General features: G+C 29.0%; 2 protein-coding genes and 2 pseudogenes across 6 annotated transcripts; 1 reads left to right on the plus strand and 3 right to left on the minus strand.

Annotated features, from left to right (window-relative positions):
- Positions 1-1,346: 1,346 nt before the first annotated feature.
- Positions 1,347-11,025, minus strand: LOC145190225 (synaptosomal-associated protein 47-like). 3 transcript variants are annotated; one of them, XM_090090547.1, is made up of 4 exons: positions 4,247-5,832; positions 4,017-4,085; positions 2,114-2,742; positions 1,347-1,744 (listed from the first exon to the last, which is right to left on the minus strand). In XM_090090547.1, the coding sequence occupies exons 3-4, from the start codon at positions 2,700-2,702 to the stop codon at positions 1,539-1,541; spliced, it is 795 nt and encodes a 264-aa protein (XP_089946673.1). In that variant the 5' UTR covers positions 2,703-2,742; positions 4,017-4,085; positions 4,247-5,832; the 3' UTR covers positions 1,347-1,538. The 3 variants fall into 3 exon arrangements, with proteins under 3 accessions (XP_089946673.1, XP_089946675.1, XP_089946672.1); XM_090090549.1 differs by having other exon boundaries at positions 3,919-4,085; XM_090090546.1 differs by lacking the exons at positions 4,017-4,085; positions 4,247-5,832 and adding an exon at positions 10,600-11,025.
- On the minus strand, positions 2,749-4,019 carry LOC149886813 (uncharacterized; annotated as a pseudogene). Its single transcript, XR_016453359.1, has 2 exons — positions 3,915-4,019; positions 2,749-3,833 (listed from the first exon to the last, which is right to left on the minus strand). The product of XR_016453359.1 is annotated as an uncharacterized LOC149886813 (transcript).
- On the plus strand, positions 6,996-8,063 carry LOC149886814 (uncharacterized; annotated as a pseudogene).
- Positions 11,026-13,869: 2,844 nt separating the features above from the next.
- On the minus strand, positions 13,870-23,090 carry LOC145190167 (arf-GAP with GTPase, ANK repeat and PH domain-containing protein 1-like). Of its 2 annotated transcripts, none has more exons than XM_090090097.1 (19): positions 23,014-23,090; positions 22,577-22,774; positions 22,052-22,116; positions 21,374-21,544; positions 20,837-20,981; positions 20,072-20,203; positions 19,805-19,950; positions 19,614-19,682; positions 19,391-19,504; positions 18,621-18,711; positions 17,587-18,009; positions 17,395-17,468; positions 15,817-15,903; positions 15,639-15,720; positions 15,425-15,542; positions 15,214-15,315; positions 14,974-15,061; positions 14,694-14,870; positions 13,870-14,391 (listed from the first exon to the last, which is right to left on the minus strand). In XM_090090097.1, the coding sequence occupies exons 2-19, from the start codon at positions 22,740-22,742 to the stop codon at positions 14,263-14,265; spliced, it is 2,379 nt and encodes a 792-aa protein (XP_089946223.1). In that variant the 5' UTR covers positions 22,743-22,774; positions 23,014-23,090; the 3' UTR covers positions 13,870-14,262. The 2 variants fall into 2 exon arrangements, with proteins under 2 accessions (XP_089946223.1, XP_089946224.1); XM_090090098.1 differs by having other exon boundaries at positions 19,607-19,682; positions 23,014-23,089.
- Positions 23,091-27,467: the final 4,377 nt, after the last annotated feature.

Here is a 27,467-nt window from a genome sequence, read left to right on the forward strand (position 1 = left end):
TTTTTTTACATTAAAACTAGTGCAAAATATGGAAAGCCAAATTTACCAAAAAGGAATTTTAACACATGATGATATTTAAGTAATTTCAACCTCTTTTAACATTTCTTGATAAGTGTAAGAAAGTTTAGAATGGTTTTAAATGGCTTTGCTATAAGCAACAAGTGACCAAAATTTAAAATAGACAGATACAATCTGCATAAATTATTAATTTAAAATAGAAGGATACAATCTGCATAAATTAATTTACATTTAAACGTTTTTGCTGCCTGTTTCTAAATAATCTTTTGAGAGATGTGTTCTTCAAAAATTCGAAATTTGATTCCTAGAATTTCCAAAAAGATTTATTAGTCCCGAGCATTAAAGGAACTTGTTGGAAGGCAGCTTGATTTTGATCCGTGCACGTTACCAATAGTTTTTATTCAAGAGCATTTCGCGTAGTGTCAGGAATATTGATGATAAGATTAAGAACGATTTGAGCTAAGATCAGAAATACCTACTGAAAGCTTTTCTTGCTGTACAGACCGGTCAAACATCAGCAAACTCAAACATGGAATTTCTACAGACTGCTTGCCCAGGAACTCTTTGTAATACAAGGTGGCTGACACGTACAAATTGCATACTGCGACTTGGCATGAGAACACAACAGACATCATCTGAACTGCAAAAGCTTGCTCTCCACAAAAAAAGCAAGCATTAAACTGAATTTTACAGCTGGTACCTATATTAAGGTTGGTTTCTCATTGACTGGACACGTTGTTAAATAAAAACTCCCCTAACTCTTTTTTTCATGTCAAACAATACACTAACAGAAACCGTTGAACTTGGACCTGTAAACGTGCCAACTTTACCGTGTCATACTCAAGCGGTCGAACTAGCTATCAAGGATGTAACTAAGATTTCAGCAAAGGTTTTCACCACCGAATGCTTGTATCAACTACAGTATCACGGATGAAGAGACCTAAACTTGGTACTAAAAATTGCACAACAGCATTAGGTTAAAAGGAGGCAGTGACTGCTGAACAGAGATGAACAAAGAGGACAAAAGTTGATAACTTTTTTTGACAGGATTTCGTAAATTTTCGGCAACATAGCGTTATATGACGCATAACGATCAGAAACTTTTGCCTAATTTGTTTCAAAATACACTATTTCTAAAACCAAAATTGGGACCCATAAACATAATTTTATATAAATGAAATTTTAGCCACTTATTCAACTCTATCAGTAGCAACTTTTGCACCTAATGACAAAGCAAAACTAATTTATTGATACTTTTTTACCAACCCAATGACGAGACTTTTATGTAATGCTCGTTTTTTTGTTAGCGTGAATTAAAAACAAAAACCTGATTAAAAAAAAGTATTTATTCCGTCATAGCAAACAAACTATGCATCATAATTTCTGTCATGATTTAGAAAAAAATGTTTATATTACAGATTTAATTTCTTAAAAATTACTTTTAAACAATTATTTTAAACTCTTGTACAATTTGCTATAAAAATTGTTTTTAAGAAGGTCTTAGAACTTTTTCAGAAGCTCTAAGTCATTTTTTTAACTTTCCACTCATTATTTTTAACAATGCAACTAGCTTTATCAACAGACGCTGCAATTGCATCAACTTGTTTTAGTTGAGCATCCTGTTCTAATGAAATTTCCACTGCCATTGATTTAACACTGGTTAAAATAGAAGATAGTTGCAGGCCAGTATCATCTATATTTTCACGTTCAACTTTGTATTGATCCTCTAAAGAAAAAATGAAAAGCAATATAATTTTTATGCAAAAAAAATGTTATTTTTTAATGTGACATAACACTACAGTGAAATAATTTAATAAAACTAAAATGCTTTTCAAAAAACAACTTTGAACAAAAGTAATTCTTCCACGTTTTTCTCCAAGGACAATATGATTTTTCAGTACCGATCAATTGATGACCATATACATAATCATCAAACTGGTCAGAGATGGTGATTTACGACATTATTTCATACTTTATCATTTAACATTCCAATTATATAAACAATGCGTAAAACTAGCATGCAACACCTTAACATCACTTTAACAAACACTTCAAAAATTACTCCCAGTACCAGAAAAAAAAAAAAGTTACTCACTCTTTAAACTAGAAAACTGCAATAACAGTTCCCTGATATCTTCTTCATTAGGACCAGAAGAATCAGCAGGTTTAGGGTCATCATATTTTGTAGGATAAAGATAACTTTTTTCTAGCATACAAATAATGCCCGGAAATGACGATGAAACTAAATGAACTTTTTGGTCAGGTTTACCAAGCAAATGCTTAACAAATGTGGCGTCATACGGAGAGTGAATATTTATTTGAGATATAGAACTAACTGAGCTGGAAAATAATATATCAGATTTTTCGTTTTTGACCTCAAGATTTTTATCAACAAACACCAGACACCCAGGAAAGTGACTTTCTTGAGGATTCTTGCCTATAAGAACTTTGAATACATGTTTCTCAGCATAACACACTAAACCATCGTTTCTTGGAGAAATAATTTTTTTTTCAACAAAGCTTTCTTTAAATCTCAAAGCACCAAACCAAGATTCAAGATCATTAGTTACACGCGTTGATACTGCAAGATCATTATGCATATGATTTAGTCGTTCAGTTGTTTGATTTAGTTGTTTCCCTTGATTGTGAAGAGAAACAGCAGCATTGCTAAGAGTAGACTGCATGTTAAGTGCAATTTTCAATAACTCATCACCAGGCTTTTGCCTAAAATGGAGGTATAAATATTGCGGTTTTTAAATACATACTAAGCCTACGAGATGGAGAAGAGACAAGACTAATTCCTATTCAGAAACACCTACAAAGAGAATAGGGAAAGAAAAAGGAAGGGAACAGGAAGGGAAGAGGAAGAGAAGAAAAAGGGAAGAGGAAGGGAAAAGGAAGGGAAGAGGAAGGGAAGAGGAAGGGAAGAGGAAGGGAAGAGGAAGGGAAGAGGAAGGGAAGAGGAAGGGAAGAGGAAGGGAAGAGGAAGGGAAGAGGAAGGGAAGAGGAAGGGAAGAGGAAGGGAAGAGAAAGGGAAGAGAAAGGGAAGAGGAAGGGAAGAGGAAGGGAAAAGGAAGGGAAATCGAAGCGAAAATGAAGGGGTTTTTTAGAAGGTTGCCCTGTATAACCTGTGCAACAAAAGTAAAGAAAGACTTTTAGTTAAAATAACAATTTTTTCATATTTAACTTATTTTACTTGATATATACTAAAAAAAAATAACTTAATCATATTATATAACAATTACAAAAAGCAAACAAAAAAAATCCAATGATTGGTCCCAGCAGTCCAAAAATATAAGCAAAATGAGATTTCTTTATTTTATTTTAGTGCGATAACAATTCCAGAATTTACTTTTTCTATTTTATAACTGTTTGGCATCAGTGTTTGAGCCAATTTAAGAACTAATTGATGTAATTCATCTACAGGTAGACAGTTACCAGCAAACCACATAACAACAAATCTTTCATTTAAATATTATATGTGTTTTCTAAGTGATTTTAGCACAACCTTGCAGGTTTTAGAAAAAATTCAGATTACTAAGGTGCTATTACAAGGCTAGAAGCTTTAATAAACCACAAAGTAAATGAAACTATTTCATAAATCAGTTTTCCCTCGCACAATGATATGATATTAGGACATATACTACTGAATTATGGATTAAGAAATTTGTATGTTAATAGTATGTTTCTGTGCCATAAATCTGATTTGATTTGAAGTCATGAGAACTCTAAACCAAAAGTCTTTTATTTCACCATCCAACCATAATATTGCTGACTGTGTGAAATACTTGTAGGAATGTTAATAATTCAGAAGCCTAAATTTTTATCAAAAAGTTTATCATTAGAAATTAGAATTATATACATTTACTAGTTTAATCAAACTAACCAAAATTTACCTACTTTTCCAGGAAAGAATTGCTTCTTTCCTAGTCAAATCTTTTCAGGTTATTATAACACAACATCCTTTAAAGAATATGTTTCCAATTGCAATAATTCACCATTTAATCTTTGTATCTTTTGTAATTCTTCATTTAATTCTCTTGTAGTAATTTAATTCTTTTGTAGCACTAGTAAGAATATTTAAAAAATGCTTAAAAGTGTAAAAAAGTTTCCTTATTCACATTAATTTTCATTGTGGTGGATCTTTAATTGATTGAAATACATTTCAAAAAACTTTTCAAAAATATGATAAGTACAAAACCAGTTTACAAAATTTATTTATATTTACCTATATTTTGTCTCTACCGCGTTTTAATTTTTTTAGTATTATCTTTTATGTAATTCATAGATATGATAACAACAAGTCATCCAGATCAAAACCCAGCATTCAATTAAGATACAAACTCCTTTTAGCCAATCAGTACATGTGACTGTGGTTCCAAAAGCCAGGTTATCAGCAATTAAAAAGCTCCAACTCTTGTAAAGTTTCCTTGATTGCTTTACCTTGAGACTCAGCAGTGCCATTTTTCACAACTACAAGGCCCATAAGTTAAGCTTTAGGAAGTCTTTTGGAATCATGTGGAATCTAGTACCAAACAGGGTTAACAAAGCTAGTTCCTCTAATATATAAGTGAAGCTCAAGCTTATTGCTTGAAGTAGCTAAAATCACTTTATGTGGATATATCAGGACCTTAAAAGCAAGTGATGCAGTAATCAAAGTACTTAGATGTATGATAACAAAAAAAGTGGCAAGATCACAAACATCTTTTTCTTCCAAAGCAGTTATCTTGAACTGAATACAGATTATGTGCCATATCTCAATTGCATAACTAACTTTGTGTCTGATGTATGGCAATGAAGGCTTAAAGACTAATTCCAGAAGTAGGAACATCTTCAAGAAACAACTGAAAGCTCAAAATACTCACTGCTCTTAGCTGTTTACCTTTAAATTAAACTCAAGCTTTTTAAATGCAGCCCCAATGACTAGTTCCATAGTCTGTGGCAACATACCAGATAAAGAAGTTTTTTATTCAGTTTTAGTTCAATCAATGAACATGTACCAGAGCAATGACCAGTATTAGAAGCTTTTGTATCAAAACAGATAGTTATGCTTCACCTGGTGCTGGTTCTGATCAAAATTTTGAAACACCCAACAACTGCCAGACTCCAAACCTTATGTAAAGACTGGGAAACAGTCTTCATGAGTTGTTAAACATTTCATCAGTTTACCATCCTTATGGACAGCTAATGACACAGTTGTTAACTAATTCTTATCATAGATTACCAAACCTGGTGGCTATGGTGAGTTCTGATTGATATTCAATGTACTCTCATTATATCCTAGGCTGGATATCACCTTATTAAGAACATAAGTTACATTTCTTAAGGTCATTATCCTGCTTTAAGCAGATGTTAGTCTGGGAGAAAGTACATTAACTTGGGTCTTTTTTGGTGCAGCTACTTTTTGCTGGAAATTTTCTTCTCTTCATCTATATCATCTGTTTCTTTTGCATCACTTGATGAAAAAACAGATGAGGAATAAGTTGGCTCAAACAGGTTTCTAAATCTTCATGCAATTTATTCTTACTTTTGCTTCCTACTGCTGCTTTTTTTTTTTTTCCACCTTGTCCAATACCTCAATAGAACCTGATTAACATTTCTGCCTCTGAGAGAGAAGAAATGTTCTATCATCTGATATAATTGAGAGTGCTTTGTCATCTGGTATCATTTTGAGTGCTTTGTTATTTGGTATCATCGTAAGTGCTTTGTTATCTGTTGATTGTTATCTGCTGCAAAACCACTGCCAACTACTTTGATTGCATTAGTATTTCAATAAACATATATTGTAATACAATGCTTAGGTATAAATAAATTAAATGCTAACTTTTACATATGAGCACACAATCAAACCAAAAACAATAATATTGTGCAATACCAAAGGGCCACCCCTAAATATTATGTGTGTGTTTATATATATATATATATATATATATATATATATATATATATATATATATATATATATATATATATATATATATATATATATGGGTCATTCCATATCAAATCACCTAATGGTCCCCAGGTACCACCTCAAATTTGCTTCAAATTTTGAAAACCCACAGTATTTATGAAAAAAATACAAACCTCAAAATTTCAGCTTGATTCACCGTTCAAAAGTTATAATTGAATCAATATAGACCGAAACCGGCAAAATTTAAGTATCTGGAGCTTACCGTAGATTTTTTTGATTTTTGACAGATTATAACTTTTTAAATAAAACAGATGATCACTTGAAAGTTTCTATGGTAATAGTTTATCACCCAAATTATCTATTTTCCAGGTGTTTTGGACTGGTTTTAAACAATTTTTGAGTTCTTGTACCTCAAAGTTGCTAATTAACTCAATATTAGACAAAGTTTTGAAAACTTTAATGCGCTACAGTTCAATACCAACAGACAAGCTGTGCCAATTTTTAGTCACTTTTGTGTACTTAGAGTAACCACTTGCAGAAAAATTTAAAATTATGTATTGAAATTTGTTTTAGCACTTGCAGCAGCCTGTTAAAATATCACTTTTTTCAAAAAATACAATAAATTACATTCACTTCGTAGGCATAGAAAGTAGTGTGGACAGTTAAAACAAATTATGAAACTTTTTAATGGCAAGGTTCCGTATATAGACAGTCACCAAAAAAAATTTAAAGACCTATACTCTATCTTATGACATGATTGTAGCCCTATGACTTAGGTGTATAATTTTGATTTTTCCCTGAATAAATACAATCAGTTTTCTGTAAAATAACGTTATCAGTGTCTTAAATTATTTGATATGATTTTTTGATATATATTTGTTTAATTTTATACATGTAATATAATTATAATGATATAATTTACTTCAAGAGTTTGTAGTAAAATCTAAATCTGCACAGTATTTTTTGGATTTTATTATTTTAGTTTTTATTACTGCAAGAACCAAAAACTAAAAAGTTTTGTGTACGCAGAAATAGTTATATGCATAAATAGTTTATTGGTTGCATTTTAGACAGTTTTAATCACATTTGTACTTGAGAGTTCATTTTTACTGATTTTATTACTGGAAAAATATAACAAGGTTATTATTAACCCTCAATTTTAATACTTTTAGATTAGTTAAAAATGTCAGAGAAATGTTGTGTGGGAAGAGTTTTAAATGAAGATTGTGATAAAATGTCATATTGTAGAATAGTAGGAAGAATAGTACTAAAAGATACTGATATTGAAGTTTTAATTCAAAGGATAGGATACACTTTTGAACCAAATGAGGAGATATGTTTTCATCATGAAAAAGCCTATATTTCTAGATATGAAGCACTTTAAAAATACTGTTGTGATCCATTTAAAGTCCACAAGAAAAAAATTATCAAGGGATTGTGTCAAGTCAACATATCAATAGCAAATCAGCTTAGGATCAAACCTGGTCAAAAAGTTTGTACTAACTGTTTGAATGAATTCAAACTTGAAAAATTTACAGAAGTTAGTCAAGATAAAGCTGCTGAAGAAGATTTTAGTTGTTCAGACCTTGATAAGACAGTTCTTAATAAGTGTGTCTTTATTGGAAACATCTCCACTCAAAAATGTAAGTAGGCGCGACAAATTAGGATATGGAAGACAAAAGGTTAAAAAAATTGCAACAAGTATGACAAACCTAGTAGCGTCAGCATTTAATATAGACCCAAAAGATATAGAATCGGAAAAAGAGCTAAAATGTATAAAATGTAATGATTTAGACAAACTGTTAGATGCAATAAAAACAAAATGAAAATAAATTTGAAGGAAGAAAAGGTTCAACTACTAACACTAACTCCTGATAGTTGGTCAATTGAAAAAACTTGCAAAACATTTTCAGTTTCAGAACATCTTGCTAAGAAAGCTCGAAAGTTGAAAAATGAAAAAGGAATACTTGCTAAACCTGAGGCTAAAATAGGACAGCCATTGGAAGATATTGTTAAACAAAAAGTTATTGAAATTTATGAATCTGAAGAGTTTACAAGACAATGTCCAGGAAAAAAAGACTTTGTTTCAGTGCGTATAAATAATGCAAAAATCATAAACAAAAACGCTTAATATTAGTTCGATTAAAAGAACTTTATCTTGAGTTTAAAAAGCTATACCCTACACACAAAGTTGGATTCAGCAAGTTCTGCGAACTAAGGCCGAAGTGGTGCATCACAGTTGATAGTAGAGGAAGTTACTCAGTTTGCGTATGTTCTTATCATCAAAATGTTAAATTGATGTGAGCTGCTTTACCTAAGGGCCATTTAACATATTACAAAGATTTGATGAAAGTATGTGTTTGTAATATAGATAGTCGAAGCTGCATGTTTCATCTATGTTCTAACTGCCCCGTTAAAGTAAATTTGAAGACTTACTTGGAAAATGTGTTTGAAAATAATGATTTTGATTTTGACAATCAGATCACATACAAACAATGGGTGTCAACTGATTAAACTGCATTTGTCACAGTCCAAACAAGCATTATTGAGTTTATTGAAACTCTAAGTGAAACTTTGTATGACCTTTCTCATCACCACTTTATCAAAGAAGCACAATCCGCCTACTTATCAGAGGCAAAAAAAACATTAGATCAACACACTTGTCTTATTCTTATGGATTTTGCAGAGAACTATAGTTTTCTTGTGAAAGATGTTGTACAAGGGTTTTACTGGCAAGCCGATTAAGCTACCTTACATCCATTTGCTGTTTATTACAAAGATGAAAAAAATCAAATCAAATGCAAATGCTATTGTACAATATCTGACCATCTTCGCCATGACCAAACAACAGTTCATTGTTTTCTCACAAAGTTACTACCAATGATCAAAATCAAACTACCCACAATCAATAAAGTAAAATACTTCAGTGATGGTGCTGTATCACAGTATAAAAATTACAAATGTCTGTTAAACTTAATGTACCATCTTGAAGATCACAATATAAATGCTGAGCATCACTTCTTTGCTACATCCCATGGCAAAAGTCCATGTGATGGAATAGGAGGAACTATAATAAGAGAAGCAGCAAAAGCAAGTCTAAGCACCAAATGCAAACCAGATTCTTACACCAAATGAACTGTTTATATGGGCTGAAAAAAACATTAAAGGTGTTAACATATTTTACATTTCAAGTGATGATATCAATAACCATGAAACTTATTTTAACCTAAAGAAACGATATGAAGAGATGAGCACAATCCCAGGCACAAGAAGCTATCACAGTTTTGTTCCAGGTGGAGACAAATTATTTTTACGGAGAATCTCTACCAATACTTTTTTTGATACACATTTGCTGAATATTAACTTTGCAAAAAAAAAACCTTCAAACTTTCAACCTGGTAAATACATTGCATGTTTTTACGATGATGAATGATACATAGGGCTTGTGCTTGAGATTTGTAATGAAAACCAAGATATTAATGTAAAATTTATGCATATAAACAAATTAAATTTAAAATGGACTAATGATGCACGATCAAGTCAGTGTTGGGTTCCATTTAACAAAGTAATATGTCAAATAATTGCTCCAGCCATTAAGGGTAGAAGTGCTCATAACTAAAAACTTGCTAATAATGATTATGACAGTATCATGAGTATTATAAATCAGAGATAAAGAAATTAGTGTACTTGTGTTTCATGTGTATATACACTTCTACTTTCAGCATTTTTGATTTTGATTTTTTTTTTTTTTGAAACATAATATAACTTGTGCTATTGGGTATCCTTTTAAACTAAAAAAGCATGCTAAAATTATGTCATAAGATAGAGTATAGGTCTTTAAATTTTTTTTGGTGATTGTCTATATATGGAACCTTGCCATTAAAAAGTTTCATAACTTATTTTAACTGTCTACACTACTTTCTATGCCTACGAAGTGAATGTAATTTATTGTATTTTTTGAAAAAAGTGATATTTTAACAGGCTGCTGCAAGTGCTAAATAATTTTAAATTTTTCTGCAAGTGGTTACTCTAAGTACACAAAAGTGACTAAAAATTGGCACAGCTTGTCTGTTGGTATTGAACTGTAGCGCATTAAAGTTTCCAAAACTTTGTCTAATATTGAGTTAATTAGCAACTTTGAGGTACAAGAACTCAAAAATTGTTTAAAACCAGTCCAAAACACCTGCAAAAATAGATAATTTGGGTAATAAACTATTACCATAGAAACTTTCAAGTAATCATCTGTTTTATTTAAAAAGTTATAATCTGTCAAAAATCAAAAAAATCTACGGTAAGCTCCAGATACTTAAATTTTGCCGGTTTCGATCTATATTGATTCAATTATAACTTTTGAAAGGTCAGGTGAATCAAGCTGAAATTTTCATGATCATGTTTTTTCCACAAAAGCTGTGGGTGGTCAAAATTTGAAGTAAATTGGAGGTGGTACCCTGGGGCACTTTTGAAAAACTAGGTGATTTCATATGGAATAATCCATATATATACATATATATATATATATATATATATATATATATATATATATATATATATATATATATATATATATATATATATATATATATATATATATATATATATATATATATATATATATATATCAACATCTCAAGTAAAATATCAACATTTTAAATAACTAATGTTCTTACAAAATATGCTGCAACTTTGAGTCATCAGTTTCGAGAAGATAATTCCAAAAATGCATAATTATGTTGAAAACATTATCCCTGTTATTGAATGATGAAAAGTATAGACAACTGAGCTTTAACTCAATCAATAAACAGCTGTATATATAGCTTGACATTCCTTTCTTGATACCACGAATTAAGTTAAATGGTAATTGCATACTATGATTTGATTTTGGTTCAATGAAAATCAAACCTTCTGGGTATAGAAAGAGCTTTCCATAATGCCAGTTTTTATCAGAATCATTGAAATAAGAACAATTCCAGTTAAATAAAGATACCATTTGACCTAGTTTAAAAAAAAGATAATTTACATTTGATAGTAACAAACCGTCTCATGAATTATATAGTAAGATCAGAGTTGCGCAACTGCTACTTTTTTTTTTGGTCTGATTTGCGATAGCCCGGTAGCTCAAGTTCCTAATCCGAAATCAATAGTCCGGTAGTTTTTTTAATTTTCCGGTCCGATAACATTGGTCAATAGAGAAATTATAACGAAAACAAAAATAGCTGAAATATACTAATTCAAGGGTGCTGAATACTAATATGATATTGAAAAATTTTGTTTAGCTCTAGTTTCAAAGTTATCGCTACAGTTCTTGTTTATTGACTTCATGGTTTTTCATTGAATGTGTTGACTTCTTTAATCGTGTTCTTTGTTTCATGTTTCTCAAGCAATTTAATTGTTCATCTGTTTATTTCAGATTTTATTACAAAATATAGTGATATCATTTAATTAATTTTAATCAAACATGCCAGGAAAGTGTGTCAATAATCCGGATTAGTTCTGTTATATCTGTGGCAAAGTGAAATTGGTTTCACAGAAACGTACTATTACACCAGTGATCAAGAAAGCTTACCATTAGTACTTTGGTTGTAAGTTGGGAGATCAAGAACAACCCTGGGTTCCTCAAATTTGTTGTACTTCTTGTAGTGCAGGGCTTTCTAACTGGTTACATGGCAAAAGACCAACCATGCCATTTGCTGTACCCATGATTTAGAGGGAACCAACTGATCATGTTACCAATTGTTATTTTTGCATAGTACCCTCCATAGATCATGGCATCACAAAGAAGAAGACACAATCAATAAAATATCCAAATATTCCTAGTGCCTTGAGACCAGTGCCCCACGATGAAGGTCTTCCTGTGCCAGACTCACCTACGAACATACCGACTGAACTTAGTGATGATGATGATGATGATGATGATGATGATGATGATGATGATGATGATGATGATGATGATGATGATGATGATGATGATGATGATGATGATGATGATGATGATGATGATGATGATGATGATGATGGTGATGATGCCAATGATAACGTAGAAGCATCAGAGCCATTAACTTTGGAAGATGTAAAATTTCTACCTACTGCAGTTGACGATGATCCTCATCAAATCTCCCAAAATAAACTTAATGATCTGGTTCGAGATTTAGGACTATCTAAGAGCAAGGCTGAGCTTTTGGGATCCATATTGCCACAAGGAATCTACTTCAAGATGATTTTAGAATAAGTATATTTTGCAGCAGACACAATCAGTTTGAACCGTATTTTTCTCCTGCCACCTCTACATGTAAAACTCGGCCTGATGAAAAATTGTGTAAAGGCCCTCAATCGAGATGATGCAGCATTTAAGTATTTGATTTCCAAGTTCCCTAAGTTAAGACTGGAGAAAACCAAGGCAGGTGTATTTATAGATCCACAAATACGCGAGCTAATGGTGGACACTCAGTTTAAAAACACCCCGAATCTGTGAGTGTACATTAGATCTTAAATTCTCTTGCTACTGTCTAACAGTAATCTGCCATCATTAAGGTGCTCCATCGACCCTGGTACCGCTTTTCCATCTCAGCCGTTACCTGATGAAAACCTTCACCATGTTCGTCGCTCACGTCCGCATAGTTGGAAGGGAAGAAGTCCAGATGACTGTGTAGAAAGTGTAGCTTCAATGACATATTGAAGCCCAATGTCTAATATGAGTCCAACAGGCTCTCAATTTCCTGGTAATTATGAGCTCTGTGGTTCCCCAATAAATTCCTCACCATCAATTTAAAATTCCCCCGGCAGTCTTCTCATCTTTTTCAAGGGTGATAGCATGGTGAACAGGCTGACAATGTTGCCTGTGGTAAGCTGGCTGTTTCTCTTGATATACCACTGTGGCTCATAGCACTGGATAACCGATTTGACGTAAATGTCAAATATTTTTCTATTTCAACTTGCTATAATATCTAGCTGTATTGTAATTGATCCAAGTCTGATATATTTAAATATTAATAAATCATTAATTACTTGATAATTATTAATGGGTTTTATACTTTTCTAAAAAATGAGACAAACCTAGAATATTTGCAAAAAAAAAAAAAAAAAGATTGAATACAGAAATTTAAATCAAATAAAATTAATGAAACATTTTAACATCAAAGTTTTTCTCTTCAACATAAAAATATTTACTATGTCAGGAAAAACAGTTGTTTCAAAAACATTAATTGATTTACAGAACACTGCTATAACTCACTATACTATTAGCATAGAGATAGGCTAACCATGTCTCGTTTTCGCCAGGGCATTCCTGTTTTTTTGTATTTATTGTCCTTTTTTTTTTTTTTGCAAATATTCTAGGTTTGTCTCATTTTTTAGAAAAGTATAAAACCCATTAATAATTATTAAGTAATTAATGATTTATTAACACTTAAATATATCAGACTTGGGTCAATTGCAAATGTAATTGTAATTTAATTGTAATTAAATACATTTTCATGAATTGTAATTGGTATTGTATTTTATAAGGTGTTTTATAAATGTAATATAATTACTTGTAACTCAATTACAAGTACAAGTAATTATAATTTGATTACTATTATAATTTCAAGTAATTCAATTACAATTACGTTGGGCTCATACTTTGATTGCGCAAAACTTGTTTATCTTATCAAGCTTTCAGATAAACCAAACTTTATTTGCTGGGACAATTACTACGGTATTGTTAGTGCGCATTTTTTTTCTCTTTCATTTCATTGGCTAAGTACAATGACCTGCACAAAAAGTTTACAAAAAAAATTTCCTTTGTGATTTCCTATCCTATCAACGAAAATAATTTATAATGACCGAGTTTTATCTTTTTGCACTAACTTAATTCACATCGAAACTCTAGTGATATTCTCTGCAAAATGCCATACATAACGAAGTAATGTTATTGCTTAAAAGTCATATATAACGAAATAATGTTTTTGCCAAAAAGTCATATATATGTATAAATATAAAACAGAGTAAAGCATTCCTTTGTACAAATAAAATTTTGTTAAAATTCTTATATTTCAATAAAATATAAGACGCTTCTCTATGATAGATAAATAACAGAATTCATAAAACATGTAGATTGATAAACTTCATAAACAGTTTTCAAAACGATTATTGCGTCACACTACTCCACTATGTTAATCATGTGATAGGAGATTTCTAGTGATATTGCAAAATAAAATTTGCCTCAGCCTTCTCAAGCACGGTTTTTTTCAAATTCAATTTGAAAATCACACTTCACGAACTTAGAGGTTCATGTTGTGTTCAATACTCTTTATTTGAACATCGAGTTAAAAAAACGTCCAACAATTTCTACTCTTCTAGCACGGTGTATCTTCAGGGCATCCGTATTGAAACAGCAGATCGGCACATAATTTGCTATTTGATTTGTGCGCATAAAATATAGGATTATAGCCAACCTCATCTAACACTCTTGGATTAGCACCATACTAATATAAATAGCTTAGTATTAATATTAAATAGTTAATATTAAATATCAAAAGCATAAGTTAAAAAATAATTGTATACGCCATAATGCTACAAAAGAATTATTAATAAATAGAGAATAATAACGCTAGAAATAGAGTAATAATTAAAGAGTGATAATTAACGCCAGAAATAAAGAGTAATAATTAAAGTAATAAAGCCAGAAATAATGAAAGAGTAATAATTAAAGAGAGTAATAATGCCAGAAATAATTAAAGAGAGCAATATTTATTTAGAGTAACAATTAAAGCCAAAGAAAGCTTACCCATAAAAGTAGCTGTGTAAGTGCTACGTCCGAGTTAGCACAAGATAGATGCAATGCTGCTACTTTATGCGAATATCCTTCAACTTTGCAAAGCTTGTTTACGTGATTGCTATTACTATGAACCAGCATAAAGTAGCAATCACGAAGCATTCTTTTATGCACAAAGTCAATCATCACCTGAAAAAGTTAAAATTGACATAAACTTTCATTTACAGATAAATAAACACGCACACAAATACACGCACACAAATACGCGCACACAAATCAATCACCACTCGACCTCGGCTATTTTATTTTCATCAACCGACAATGGTTTTATAAGTTCTTTTCTTTCGTATTTTCCGCTTATCCATTTCTCTCTTTCATCGCTAAATGGAAAGGAAACGATTTCTGTATAAAAAAAGGTATTTCATTAGTTTCATTTTGCTTTGATTTCATCAATATTTTATAAATACTACTATTACAAAAACTTCTATTTTTAAAACTGCATTGTTTATTAAGGATAATGTTAGAGCCCTACCGAGTTGTTTGAGGAGTAATCGGTTTTCCTTTTAACCGTCCTTGCCATATGCTATTGGCGTAGGTGTTACCCAGCATTAATATGATTGAAAGTGTTTCGTTCCTGTTAGTATTTAGAGAACAAATCATAACTGAAATTTATCATTTCACAAAACCTTTTAAGGGTACAAAATTATTTTTTGTCCTGAATTTAAAAATCTTTAGTCACTTACTGCCATTCATCTAAATGAAGAGATCTAACGCGAGATAAGTGAGACCCTAGATTCCTATGAACACCTGAACATTCTATGCAAATCAAAATTCCAAGATTCATTGATGCCCATACAGGATCTGGAAAAGAAAATATCAATAAGTAACAATAAGGAGCAAAAAATAAAATTAGCTAAAAATAAGGAATGACTCAACAAACAGATACATGTTAATAACCTGGAGCACCGCAGTCAGCACAGATATTGTTTCCAATAACAGATGTAAGGCGTTTTTGCATAACATCAACCTCATCAATACTCTAAAGGATATTATGCACCATGAGAATAATCATTCCATGCTTATCAAACAAAATTCATTGCTGTCAAAGTTAAATGTTAAGTGTATATCTACTTACACTTTGCGATCTTTCACTCTGAAATGTTCTCTCTTGAAAAGCATTCAGAATTTCATTCTCAATATGGTGAACCCAACTGTCTCGCTCCTACAATAAATGTTTGAAGAGTATGAAAAAGTTTTGTTGTTTTTTTTGTTTTAATTTTATTTCAAAAAGCAAGTTTATTAACATATTAGTCATAGTTAAAAAAATTTAATAATAATAAATTATTCAAAATTAAAAAAATTTATTAGTTGTAATTAAAAGAATTTCAATTATTATCAATTAACTTTTGCGATCTTGTAGGTAAGACTCACATAGCATCCTTTTATAATGATCTTAGTTCAAATATTGTATTTTGTGGTGCTATAGTAACGCATGGACACATATTGTCATATAGCAATATGACAGTTTCCATGGTCCAATTCTTTTTGCTGAGATAACTTCATTCAAATGTCTTCATTGTTGAAATTAACAGCATTAACAGTTTACTTAAGTTCTAATAACTCAAAATACAATTTTACTTTCATATCCCACCAAGCTGTTGTTTGAACATGACTTAACCACTACTTTTTTATTCTTAGGGTTCTCAAAATAGATCAATTTCTCATCTCCAATAACTATTTTTCAGAAAAAATCTGTTTCTTAAAGTTACTAGATGAGAAATGCAATTGTTCAATCATTGAATCATTGTTTATTTTGCTAAACTCATACTGAACCCATTTTACACTTTTTTGAAATTTTCTAAATTCATGCTAACATCTAAAAATGGCTGATTGATGAACTGAAAGCTTTTGAGCTAATCCTATTGTCAATTGACATGGGCTTTCATCAAGCAACTCTGATAAATTTTCAATTTTAGCTTCTTGTGGTTTTCCAGAGCACTGCTGGTTTTCTAAGTCATAGCATCTTCTACTAAACCTAGCAAACCATCTTTGACAAGTTCTTACTTCTTGAACATTAATTCCATAAACAGAACAAATTGCTTTAGTAGCTTCAACAGCATTTATTTCTTGTCAAAAATTATAAACCATGCAAAGTCTTAAATAAACTTTGCAGCATTGAAAAAGACAATAATATTAATTGTGGAAACTAAGCCATTGAAATAATTAAGGTATTTATAGCAGCATTCAAATAATGGAGACCTTTCAGATTTTTAATCTCATTCCCAATGGCAAAACCCTTGCACTAACTTACTTGTGGATTACTTTCTAAAATCCTTTTTGATTTATCAAAAACTTCCAAAATGTTCTTAAGATTGCTATTTTTCTTATTTGGATCATTTTTCCTGTTCTCTATCCTTAAATGAAAAAACAGAATTTTGCCCTCTATATGGACACAAAAATTAAGCAATAAACAAGAACTGAAAAACAATCATAAACACATAAATAAGTCATTTAATAGGAAACTATTAATATCAATTCATTTTTTAATCTTCTTGATTTTGTGAAATTTCTCATGAAATTTTACAAATTACATTAATTTGTTTTCTCTTTAATGTTTTTTTTGTTGTTTTTTTTTTAAATTTTACTTGATGCAATCTAATTATGTAAATCAAAATTTAAACTACTCATACATTACAAAAGTAAGAATAGTTACCTCAGTTGAGCTGCATTCAAACTCCCATATTTTCCCATCAAAGTTGATTAATGAGAATCCATTATCTTCTCCCTCTAAATAATTGACAGAGCAGAAAATTTTTAAACACGAAAATAGTTGTTTTATGGCTGATTAAGTTTTAAAACTTTTAAATAAAGATTAATTTTAAGAGAATCTTTAAAGAAATTAAACCTGCATCGATTCCAACTTTTCCATCAGCATGTTCTTTGAATACTCCGACCTGATTTTTTTTTTTATGACTAGAAAGTTTGCGTGGTGAAACTAAATTAACATCTGATTCATTCAGTTCACTTTTATAGTCAATTTCACAAGATTTGTGTCTGTTTGCTGGTTTACGATTCTTTCGCTTAGTTGGGAATACATCAAAATTCTGAGCACTTCGCATACTCGCAGATGTATAATCTCTGCCATCACTTTTTGATCTTTCTACAAGAACTGATGTATGGATGGTAGGTGATCCATCAATTTCATGCTCATCAGGTTCTGCAGAATCTTTATTGTCAAGAGAAAAACAATCAATAGGCAGCGATGATTTTGTTGGACTAGTATTTCCAGCATGATAAGGTATGGAGGGAGCTGGTGCCTTTAAGTTACCTAGAGAAAAAAGAAAAATATCTTTTTGCTTCACATTTTAAACACAATTTTTTAACCTACAAAAAGTTATAGTTAATGGTCTAACTTCAATTATTGCTTTGGATCATGAAAAAAAATAGAATATTCTAATTTTCCTAATGTTTTTCTATACTTGTCAGTATAAAATCAACAAAGGAAGAAGAACTAGCAATACAGACATTGAGCATATTCCTACTTTGAAAATATAGTCGTAATCTCACACATGTTCAGGAGATTCAGAAAAGCAGAAGCTTTTAGTTTCATTATCTAAAGAGACTGATGTAGATGTTAAGTAAATTAAGTTTAAAGTAATTCTAAAGTCAATTTTTAATTTGTACCCTCAAAATATTATGGATACAGGGTGGGTAGGCCAGTTGTATGTATTGCTAGAGCAGAGTAAAATTAGAGATATTAAAGCAGGCTATATTTAATATTATTTTTTAATTTTTATGTAAAAATATTTTAAAACCCTCTAAATTACAAGAAATGGAAAAAAAGGAACTGATATGAGTTCAATCTTAACCTATTTTGATTCAATATAAATTTTATAATAACAGGTTAAGAGGGGTTAGAAAAGTAACCTAAATACTAACCAGTTGTAACTCTAATATTTCTTTTGCCATGTGTTTTAACAGATGAGTGAATAAGGTGAATGGATTTAGCTCCATTATCATCTATATAGTCCTAGAGATTAAAAAGTAAGGTAACATGAGACTTTCTAAAATTATGATAGAGCTGAAAATCTATTATTAAAAAAAGAAGAGAAAAACAGCAGTTATTGCTTTAACAAACAAAAGTATAAAGAAAAGAAACTAATTTACAAACCAAACATAAAATTATTGGACAAAAAAAGAGTTTATTTCTATACAATTTTATTTGTGTTTATCAATGTTTGAATGTTAGAGAAAAAACAGCATGTTATGAAAAGTTGTTGCAACTATAAAACTCAGCTTAGGATAAATTTCCGAAAAAACTTAAACTTTTTTTTAAATTACCCAATATTTTCTTCATTTCAAAAGAGAGTGTGTTTGTATTTTTTTTTTTTTTTTTTTTTTTTTTGTTGATTCTGTTTTGAATGAAACTTTAACCACTTAAAATAAGTTTTTTTAAACAACTAAAAAAATTCAAAAATCAATTATTTTATCATCACAGGATCAATTTTCAAACAACTAGCCTAACAAGTAATAACAATTTTTAGATCATTTTAAAAGTTAAAAAGACTTTTTTCAGATTTACTGTCAATTAATTGAGTCAGGCATAACTAAAAAAAAAAGAGAAGATTTTTCTTTAGTGCATCTATGCTAAACACTTATAAAAATAAAAAAGAACCCTCATAGATGGTTAATATGAAAACTAAAAGAACCTTCATAGACGGGTAATATGAAAATATCTGCTCAGTTGTGATAACCACATACTTCTTCTTCCATTCTTTAATACTCCCTTTCAGTCCCCCTTGGCTCTTTTTATATATGTAACCCTGCAACAGTAATCCAGTTAATATTCATTACATTTACAATTTTTTTATTTGATAAAAAGAGAAAGATTTTCATAAAAAAAAAAAAAGAAAACTTGCAAGTACAAGGTACTTGTTTAATAGGAATATGTCTTCCACTTCCAACATCATCCAAAACAACATCATCTTTCTTGTCTGCCTTCTATAAATATGAGTGTAAAATAATTATAAAAATAGAATCCAACAGAATTCTTTTGCGAATGGAAACATTAAAACCTTTAATTTTGACAGTCTAAAAGTGATAACTTATTGAATCAGACTCACCAGAGAAAACATGTTTCGCCGATTTTTTTTTTTAATTGAAGCATTTGACCCAAATCTAACACCGTCAACTGATGTATTAAAAGTGGAAATATATGTACTGGTTACAGTAGATGAAGGACTGTCAACAGCTGCCATCTTGAGAACAGCTAAAAAATCATGGAGAAGTTTAAAACAATTTAAAATAAACCAAGAAAGGTTTATTGCTTATGAATAAATTTGTTTTGAAAATTAAGAAACTTCGTTACAATAAATTGTAAAAAGAATTACCAGCTTCAAAAGCAGCTGAGATATTCTCGCCAGTTGACATAGACACCGTAAAAAATTCACACTTTGTATGATCAGATAGAAATTTTTTAATTCTAGTTTCTGGCACATACCAATTTTCTAAATCTTCTTCCTCTAAAGAGTTGTATTAGATAAATATGCCTAGATTTCTATAAACTAATAATTCTAGAGTAAAATTATTTAGATAGATTTATCATATTTATTTATTTGTATTTCTTATCACATTATTATACAAACATGATAATAATAAATTATTTATATTATTAGTTTTATCATTTATTTATAATTATCACCTATTTATCTATTTTCAAAAGAACATAATTTTTTATCTAATACCAGTTTTAACCATTTTTTCTTTATCACACAAGTCTGAGATAAAGAAACAATAGTTAAACATAGTATTAAACAAAATTAATTTCTGATTTTAAAGCATAATTGTAGAGTTATTTTCTAACAAAGTTTATAGCTTATAACTTAGAAATTGTTCATAGCTCAATTCAATCTTATCATAACTGTGATGGATTTTAAATGTATACAAAATTGTGTATGTGAGATTGAATTAAATCAATTGTTTAAAATGTTTAAACTTTTAAAAAACATTCCTTTACCTTAACATGCTTTTTAAATTTTTATTCATTAAAAGACACTGAACTTTTTTAGTAAGTTTTGGAATTCTTAAAGGCTCAGAAAAATTAAAAATAATAATTTTCTAAGGATTTTAAAGCACCAATGATGTACAAAACTAACCAGGTTGTATGGCCACAAGCAAACATGGCAAATATCGATCAAGTCTTTGTTGTAACATCTTTGCATAATACCCTGAGAGAACATTGAAACTTAATTCATCATCAAGGCTGAAGACAAGCACAACTCCATCACACCATTCTGAAAACTGAGAAAAGTAAATTTTTGAACTAAATAACAAAAAGAAAAAATGTATGAAAAAACTCAAAATTCATAAAGAATCTAAAAGATTTTTTATCATTTCAAATCCATCATTTTAATCAGAAAAAGAGAGAAAAAAAGCTCGCTCTCCAAAATAAGATATTCACAATTCAGTTTTAGAGAGGCTTTAAAACTTTTGCAATAAATTTCTAAAACAAAAAAAAAAAATTTTAATAAAGCTAATTTGTAAAATATAAAATCTTTTTGCCAAATTATTTTTTAAGGTCATGATATCAGTCTATTTGGTGTTTATCCCTTGATATTAGTCTCCAACTTTGTTGTTCATTTACTTAACTAAAAAACAAAAAGACACCATAATAATAATTTTTTTCAAATTACCTTGAGATCAGGCGGACCTGTTTCATCTCGTAATAGCAAAAGATATGAAACATCATTCAGAAATATAGCTTTTTTAAACCGTGTTGCATAACATTCTTCTTTAGAATAAGTACCAGCCATGAAACTCTGTACTAAAAACGATTTTCGTGATTGTGCACCACCAACAATACCCTCATATATTGAATAAGAATAATAACCATATCTCATGCATCAGCAACAATTATTTAAAAAATAATATTTATTACAAGTGTGTATATATATATATTAGTTTCATTTGAGAAACTAGATTTGCATATACTTTTACTAATTCTCTCTCTCTCTCTCTCTCTTTTTTTTTTTTTTCCTATTACTAATAATAATTTTTTTAAATTTAAATAAGCCCTTTTCTTATTATTTAAAAAAAAAAAAAAAAAAATTTAAAGCCTAAGGTTGACTGAACAAAATATCAGAGTTAAAATTATAAACAAGGGTACAATACAGAATTGTTAATAACAGTTTAGGAACAGTAATAGTCTCCATAAATATTTGTAAATAAAAACAATGTAAAGAATAACTAATAACTTTTATTATAATAAAAGCAAAAGATAACTATTATTTTAGAAGTAGAAAAAAATACAAATAACTAAATTAAGTTTTAAGTGAATCAAGTGAAGAAAAAATTAACTTAATAAAACTTACAAGTCTCATGGTATTATAAAGAGAAGATTTTGGAACTGTAAAGTCTGAATCTTGTGTAAAGTCATCTATAGAGAAAAAGCTAATTAACCAAATCCATTATCCTAACTAAGTATCAATAATGAACAACAACAAATAAATCTCCTATATCAATTTATCTTAAAAGAATAATATAGAAATTTACATTTTGTTTGTTATTGTTTGTTATTAACAGAAAAACCAAACATTGATGATTAATCCTAACTGTTTTATAAAAAAAAAACTGTTTTTATACTAATACCATATTTTTAACATTTAACAACAACAAATAGGCAATATACCAAAAAAATAACTATTAAAAGAACTAAAAAACAGTTTAACAATAAAGGGTGTATTAATATTATCTTGTAAAAATAATTTTTTTTTTTTTTCATTACTGAACTTCAACAGTTTTTATATCAAAAAGTTCATCACTTATTTTTATCTTGATTTTAACATTCAAGATATTGAAAAGATATAAGTATACCTATGTTTAATCAAAAACAATACCTTCAATGCCAGCTATGATATTTCGAAACTGAGTTCTCAATGAAATATTTTCAATATTATCCAAAAGTTCTTGAACAGATATCAAGTTTTTGTAAAAAGAGCTAAAACGTGATTCTTCCTTCAGTGCATAATCAGCATTCCTGCATTGTGAGCTTGTGGCAGGCATATTATATATTTAGGTTAAGATGTCAAAGAAAGCTAAAGATCAATATATATATATATATATATATATATATATATATATATATATATATATATATATATATATATATATATATATATATATATATATATATATTTGATTTTAAAAGTAAGGCATTTTCCTGGAAGCCATTATAAAATTGTTTTATGATGCATATTCAAGAAAGAAGAAGAAACTATAAATTAATTAAGCACATTGACCATTAAATATCAATAAAAAAAAATTAATTATTTACATTACATGCTGTCATCCTCATCACACCACATGCTGTTAATAACATCCAATAGATACAAAAAGATTTTTTTCTTCTTTGAAAAATAAAATAAAATTTATAAGATTTATAACTACACACACTTGATATATATTTACATGTATATATATGTAGAATAGTATATATGCAATATTATATACATTTTTTATTAGAAACTATAAATTATAAATGATGCATTCAAGTTATGAAATTTATATGTATACTTTTATGTAACTTGTAACAATTATATTTTACATGACCCATATATGATATATGTATTTTATACATATATATGCCCTTTATACATACATAATACATAAATACATACACATGCATACATACATACATACATACATACATACATACATACATACATACATACATACATACATACATACATAAATACATACATACATACATACATACATACATACATACATACATACATACATACATACATACATACATACATACATACATACATACATACATACATACATACATACATACATACATATACACTTATATATATATATATATATATATATATATATATATATATATATATATATATATATATAAGTGTATATGTATATATATATATATATATATATATATATATATATATATATATATACATACATATATATACATACATATATATAAACATGTATATATATAAATATACTTATATAGTTAAACAAAATATAAAGTTGTAATATATATTTACTTTTATAACTTGATATAACTAAAGTACAAATAAAGATACAAAAGTAATCCATTTTCTAAAAACTTTCAGATTAATTTTTTTTTTTTTTTCTATCAGTATGGAATTGAAATAAAAAAATTTAATTCAACAAAAATGAAAGATTTTAATCAACACATTTATGTACAGCGATTTACAATTGCCTGACGTTAACAATATAAATTATTATAAAGAAAATAAATTACATTAGATAACTTTAAATTGATAATTTTTCATCATTTACATTGATTTTTGATCATTATATTGTTTCATATGGCTTTATTTTAAATTCTCAAAAATTTACACAAAAACCTCTAAACTGTGAGATGTATTTGTAAAAGGAACTGCATGGTGTTAAAGAATTAATTGTTATTTCTTTTCTCAGCTAAAGAAAAACGGCCTTAAGAATGTTCAAAATCAGATCTTTACGGAGAACTGACAGAGGTTTAAAGGTTACCGAAATGAAATTTCACCGAAAGTCCCTTTAAAGACTTAAACGACTTCATTTTCAAATTTTAACTCACTCCAAAAATATATGGTGAGAGCTATAGTACACATAATAGAAAATGTTATGTGTACTATAGCTCAAAAACACAGTACCTCTTTATATGCAAATAGACAGAAGCGTCTACTAATAGCTTGGGAAAAAAATTTTTTTTTGAGTTTTTACAACATTTTTTCTGTTGGTCCGATTGAACTGTAACCATATTTTGCTTTCAGAAAAGCATTCATTTATTTATCTATTACAAAAATAGTTTTAAATATTGTTGAGCAAAAGCTCGATAAGACTTTGAGTACACTAAATTTTTTTTTATTTATTAGTAACCATTTCCCGTTAATTTTTGCTTGCATTTTCTTTTACTATCCTTTTTTTTTTTTTTTTTTTTTTTTTTTTTTATCAAAATGGCTTAAGTACAACAAAATTTTAAATTTTCAATTATCTCCGTCAGAACAAAGATATATTTAAAACCTGATATATTTAAAACCTGATATATTTAAAAGACAACGTGTTATTGAAGCCGTTTTAACCTAAGTTGTAAGGTCGAACATTAAAAATTTAAACTCAAAAATCCCTCTCCTGAACAATTTTATGTTTAACAGTTAGGTTAGTTTTGCTTTGAGAGGGCGAATTAATTTTCAAATTATTTTAATGGGAAACAATAAAGAAACATTTCTTACATATTTTTTACTTAAGCTGTTAACAGAAGAAACTCATGTTTTAATTGTACACCTGAAGAATGGGTAAAAATTCTCAGGTGCGATGAATCGAAATTTATGGTATTAGGGTCTGACTAAACAAAGTATATTCGTCGTCCCCTAAGCCAAAGAATTGATCCAAAGTATTAATTGCTAAGAAAAAATTTGGATCGTCAGTTAACTGGTTAAAAATTAATAAATTAATGAGATTTTTTTACAACAGTTACAGAAGCTTAAGAAAATATTGAAGCACTGACACTAATCAAACATGTGGATTTCATAACACATTGATGTCGTTTATTCTAAAGGATCTCCTACCAAGTAATATGTTCATTATATTGAGGCTTTTTTTGTAAAGTTTACATAAAAACCAGGCGTGTGTTATGGTTACAAGTCGTTCCCAAACTTTTCCACGGTAATATTTACAATTTTATGCAAAGTTGTTTTTAAAATAAATAACAATTTGAAAGCTCTACGCAAAATTTTGGTTTTGTTCTACCTCTGTAAAAATTTTTGTTCAGTCGGGTAAACACAAAAAAAAGTTAATATAAAGAAAAATTGATTAAATAAAGTTGTTCCCAAACTTTTGAACGCTGCTGCATGTAAAATCATTTTGTCGATTATTAGGAAAATAAACGTTCAGCATTAAGGCTTCTAAAAAAGTTGCGTTTTTTTCGAAGGAGGTTGTCTTATGAAAAGCGAGTTCTCGTTCCTTATGAAAATGAAGAAATTAAAAAATGCTTATAATAGGAAGAAAAATACAAATATCCAATTTTCTGCTCTGATAATTTTAAAGAACAAGTGAAAGATGAGCTGATTAAAGATTTTTAACTTTTATGAAAACTGTAGGTGTAAACAGCGCTTCTTTGCAAAAAGGTATCATCGCTAACTCTGTATTAACCGAATGAAGCGCTTAAAGCCGATCTAAGAATTTTCGTTTCCGATTATTGCGTCTTTCCCAAACAAAATTTTTTAAATACTGCTCCTAATAATATTATCATTATATTAAAGGCATGTTTTTATCTATTCAAAGGTAAATGAACTTTCATTAAGAAACTGTTAACAATTATACATACCACCTTCCCTCTCTCTAAAATCAAAGCATAAAAAAGGAAAATTTAAAGTTTTTTCCCCCTTTTTTTTTTAAGTAAAATTTATTTCATGCTATTATATATCCTAATATATTTATATTTTAGTTTGCGGCATTTTAGTTTAGTTTGCAGTAATGTCAGAAGCTGTAACAGGCAAAGGCAGCGAGTATGTTTCCACGCTATAACAGCCTATTCTACGTTTAATTCTTCTCTAGCCAGAAGACAATTTTTTTTTTGAATCCATTTAGATTAACTGAATTAACTGTCACTAGGAAGATTGTTCCAGTTGGTTGATGCTCTGTTAAATAGAAAATTGTGCCTAGGAGTAAAATTGGTTATATCTCTATTAACAGATTAAAAAAATCTGATTTTTTGAAATTGGCCAATCCGGGGATAAATGAAAAGATTTTTACAATAAAATGGTTTCATACAAAAATTGCACTCGGACTTTCTGGTTGATTCTTATAAAAATGATAGAGTTTTTAGTGCCAGCTCCACACCAAAGCACTTTCAAAAAATGTATCTAGCAGTGGTAATTCCCGTATTTTTTGATAATCATATATAAGATAACAACTAACACAGTGCTGGACCGATTAGTAAAATCATCGCTATTGAAAATTTGTGGAAGACCAAGTATTTTCGTTAAAAAGTTAAAATTTAATCCTCATTTTTATCTCATAAACAAAACCGAAAGCGAGTCTTACTTTTTCATTCACTTAAACAATCAATCATACTTTTTACTGAACAATGTCAGATACCTGGTAACACTAAGTAAAACTTTAAGATAATGAGTTTAGGATTATGGACACAATATTAAATTTAGTGGTCAAATTCTTTTTACTATTGAATTTTCAGATCTTTACGTTCTTTCTTGAATTTCCCTTATCTTATTGGTATTTGGAATGGTATAAAACCTAAATTTTTATAACTTTTTTCCTAATTTTTATGGGCTTTATACTGGTATCATCTTGTTTTAAGAGAGATTTTAAGAACCTTACTTACAGCTCCCTATTTATAATTTCTATTATTAATAAGAATCACGTTAAATGATCTTGAACTTCCAGAGATAACAAACTCGTCTATGAAAAAAAAATTAACTACGACGTTTTAGTGGTTAGAGAAAAGAAAAAAATGACTTCAATTCATCACTAGCAATATTTGTGTTTTTACCGCAAAAACCGTAATTGTTTCTTAACACCTCTTGATTAGATTGAATATAAATATTTTATAATGATGTTTACATGAACTATATATATTTATCCAATAAATTTGTATACTCAATAATTTAGTTTCAAATTGTAAATTCCAAACTAATTTGATAAAAATGTGTTTCAAAAAGCATACAGTTTCTAAATGTTTTTTTTAATGTAATAATTTTTTACATAAATTTACATAAATTAGGAATT

The sequence above is a fragment of the Hydra viridissima genome, unplaced genomic scaffold (assembly GCF_058129835.1).
Source record: "Hydra viridissima isolate aposymbiotic clone 2 unplaced genomic scaffold, HvirCarnegie_v1 scaffold_6, whole genome shotgun sequence".
NCBI classification, from domain to species: domain Eukaryota; kingdom Metazoa; phylum Cnidaria; class Hydrozoa; order Anthoathecata; family Hydridae; genus Hydra; species Hydra viridissima.

Coding starts and splice junctions, on each gene's coding strand:
- LOC145190225 (XM_090090546.1), bottom strand. CDS start 10,919: ATGGTATCTTTATTTAACTGGAATTGTTCTTATTTCAATGATTCTGAT. Junction 2,743..10,599: donor TCAAAGTTGCAGCATATTTT/GTAAGAACATTA, acceptor CCTCCATTTTAG/GCAAAAGCCTGGTGATGAGT. Junction 1,745..2,113: donor GCAGTTTTCTAGTTTAAAGA/GTGAGTAACTTT, acceptor TTTTTTCTTTAG/AGGATCAATACAAAGTTGAA.
- LOC145190167 (XM_090090097.1), bottom strand. CDS start 22,742: ATGCCTGCCACAAGCTCACAATGCAGGAATGCTGATTATGCACTGAAG. Junction 19,683..19,804: donor GGCGAAACATGTTTTCTCTG/GTGAGTCTGATT, acceptor TCATATTTATAG/AAGGCAGACAAGAAAGATGA. Junction 15,543..15,638: donor TGCTGACTGCGGTGCTCCAG/GTTATTAACATG, acceptor TTTCTTTTCCAG/ATCCTGTATGGGCATCAATG.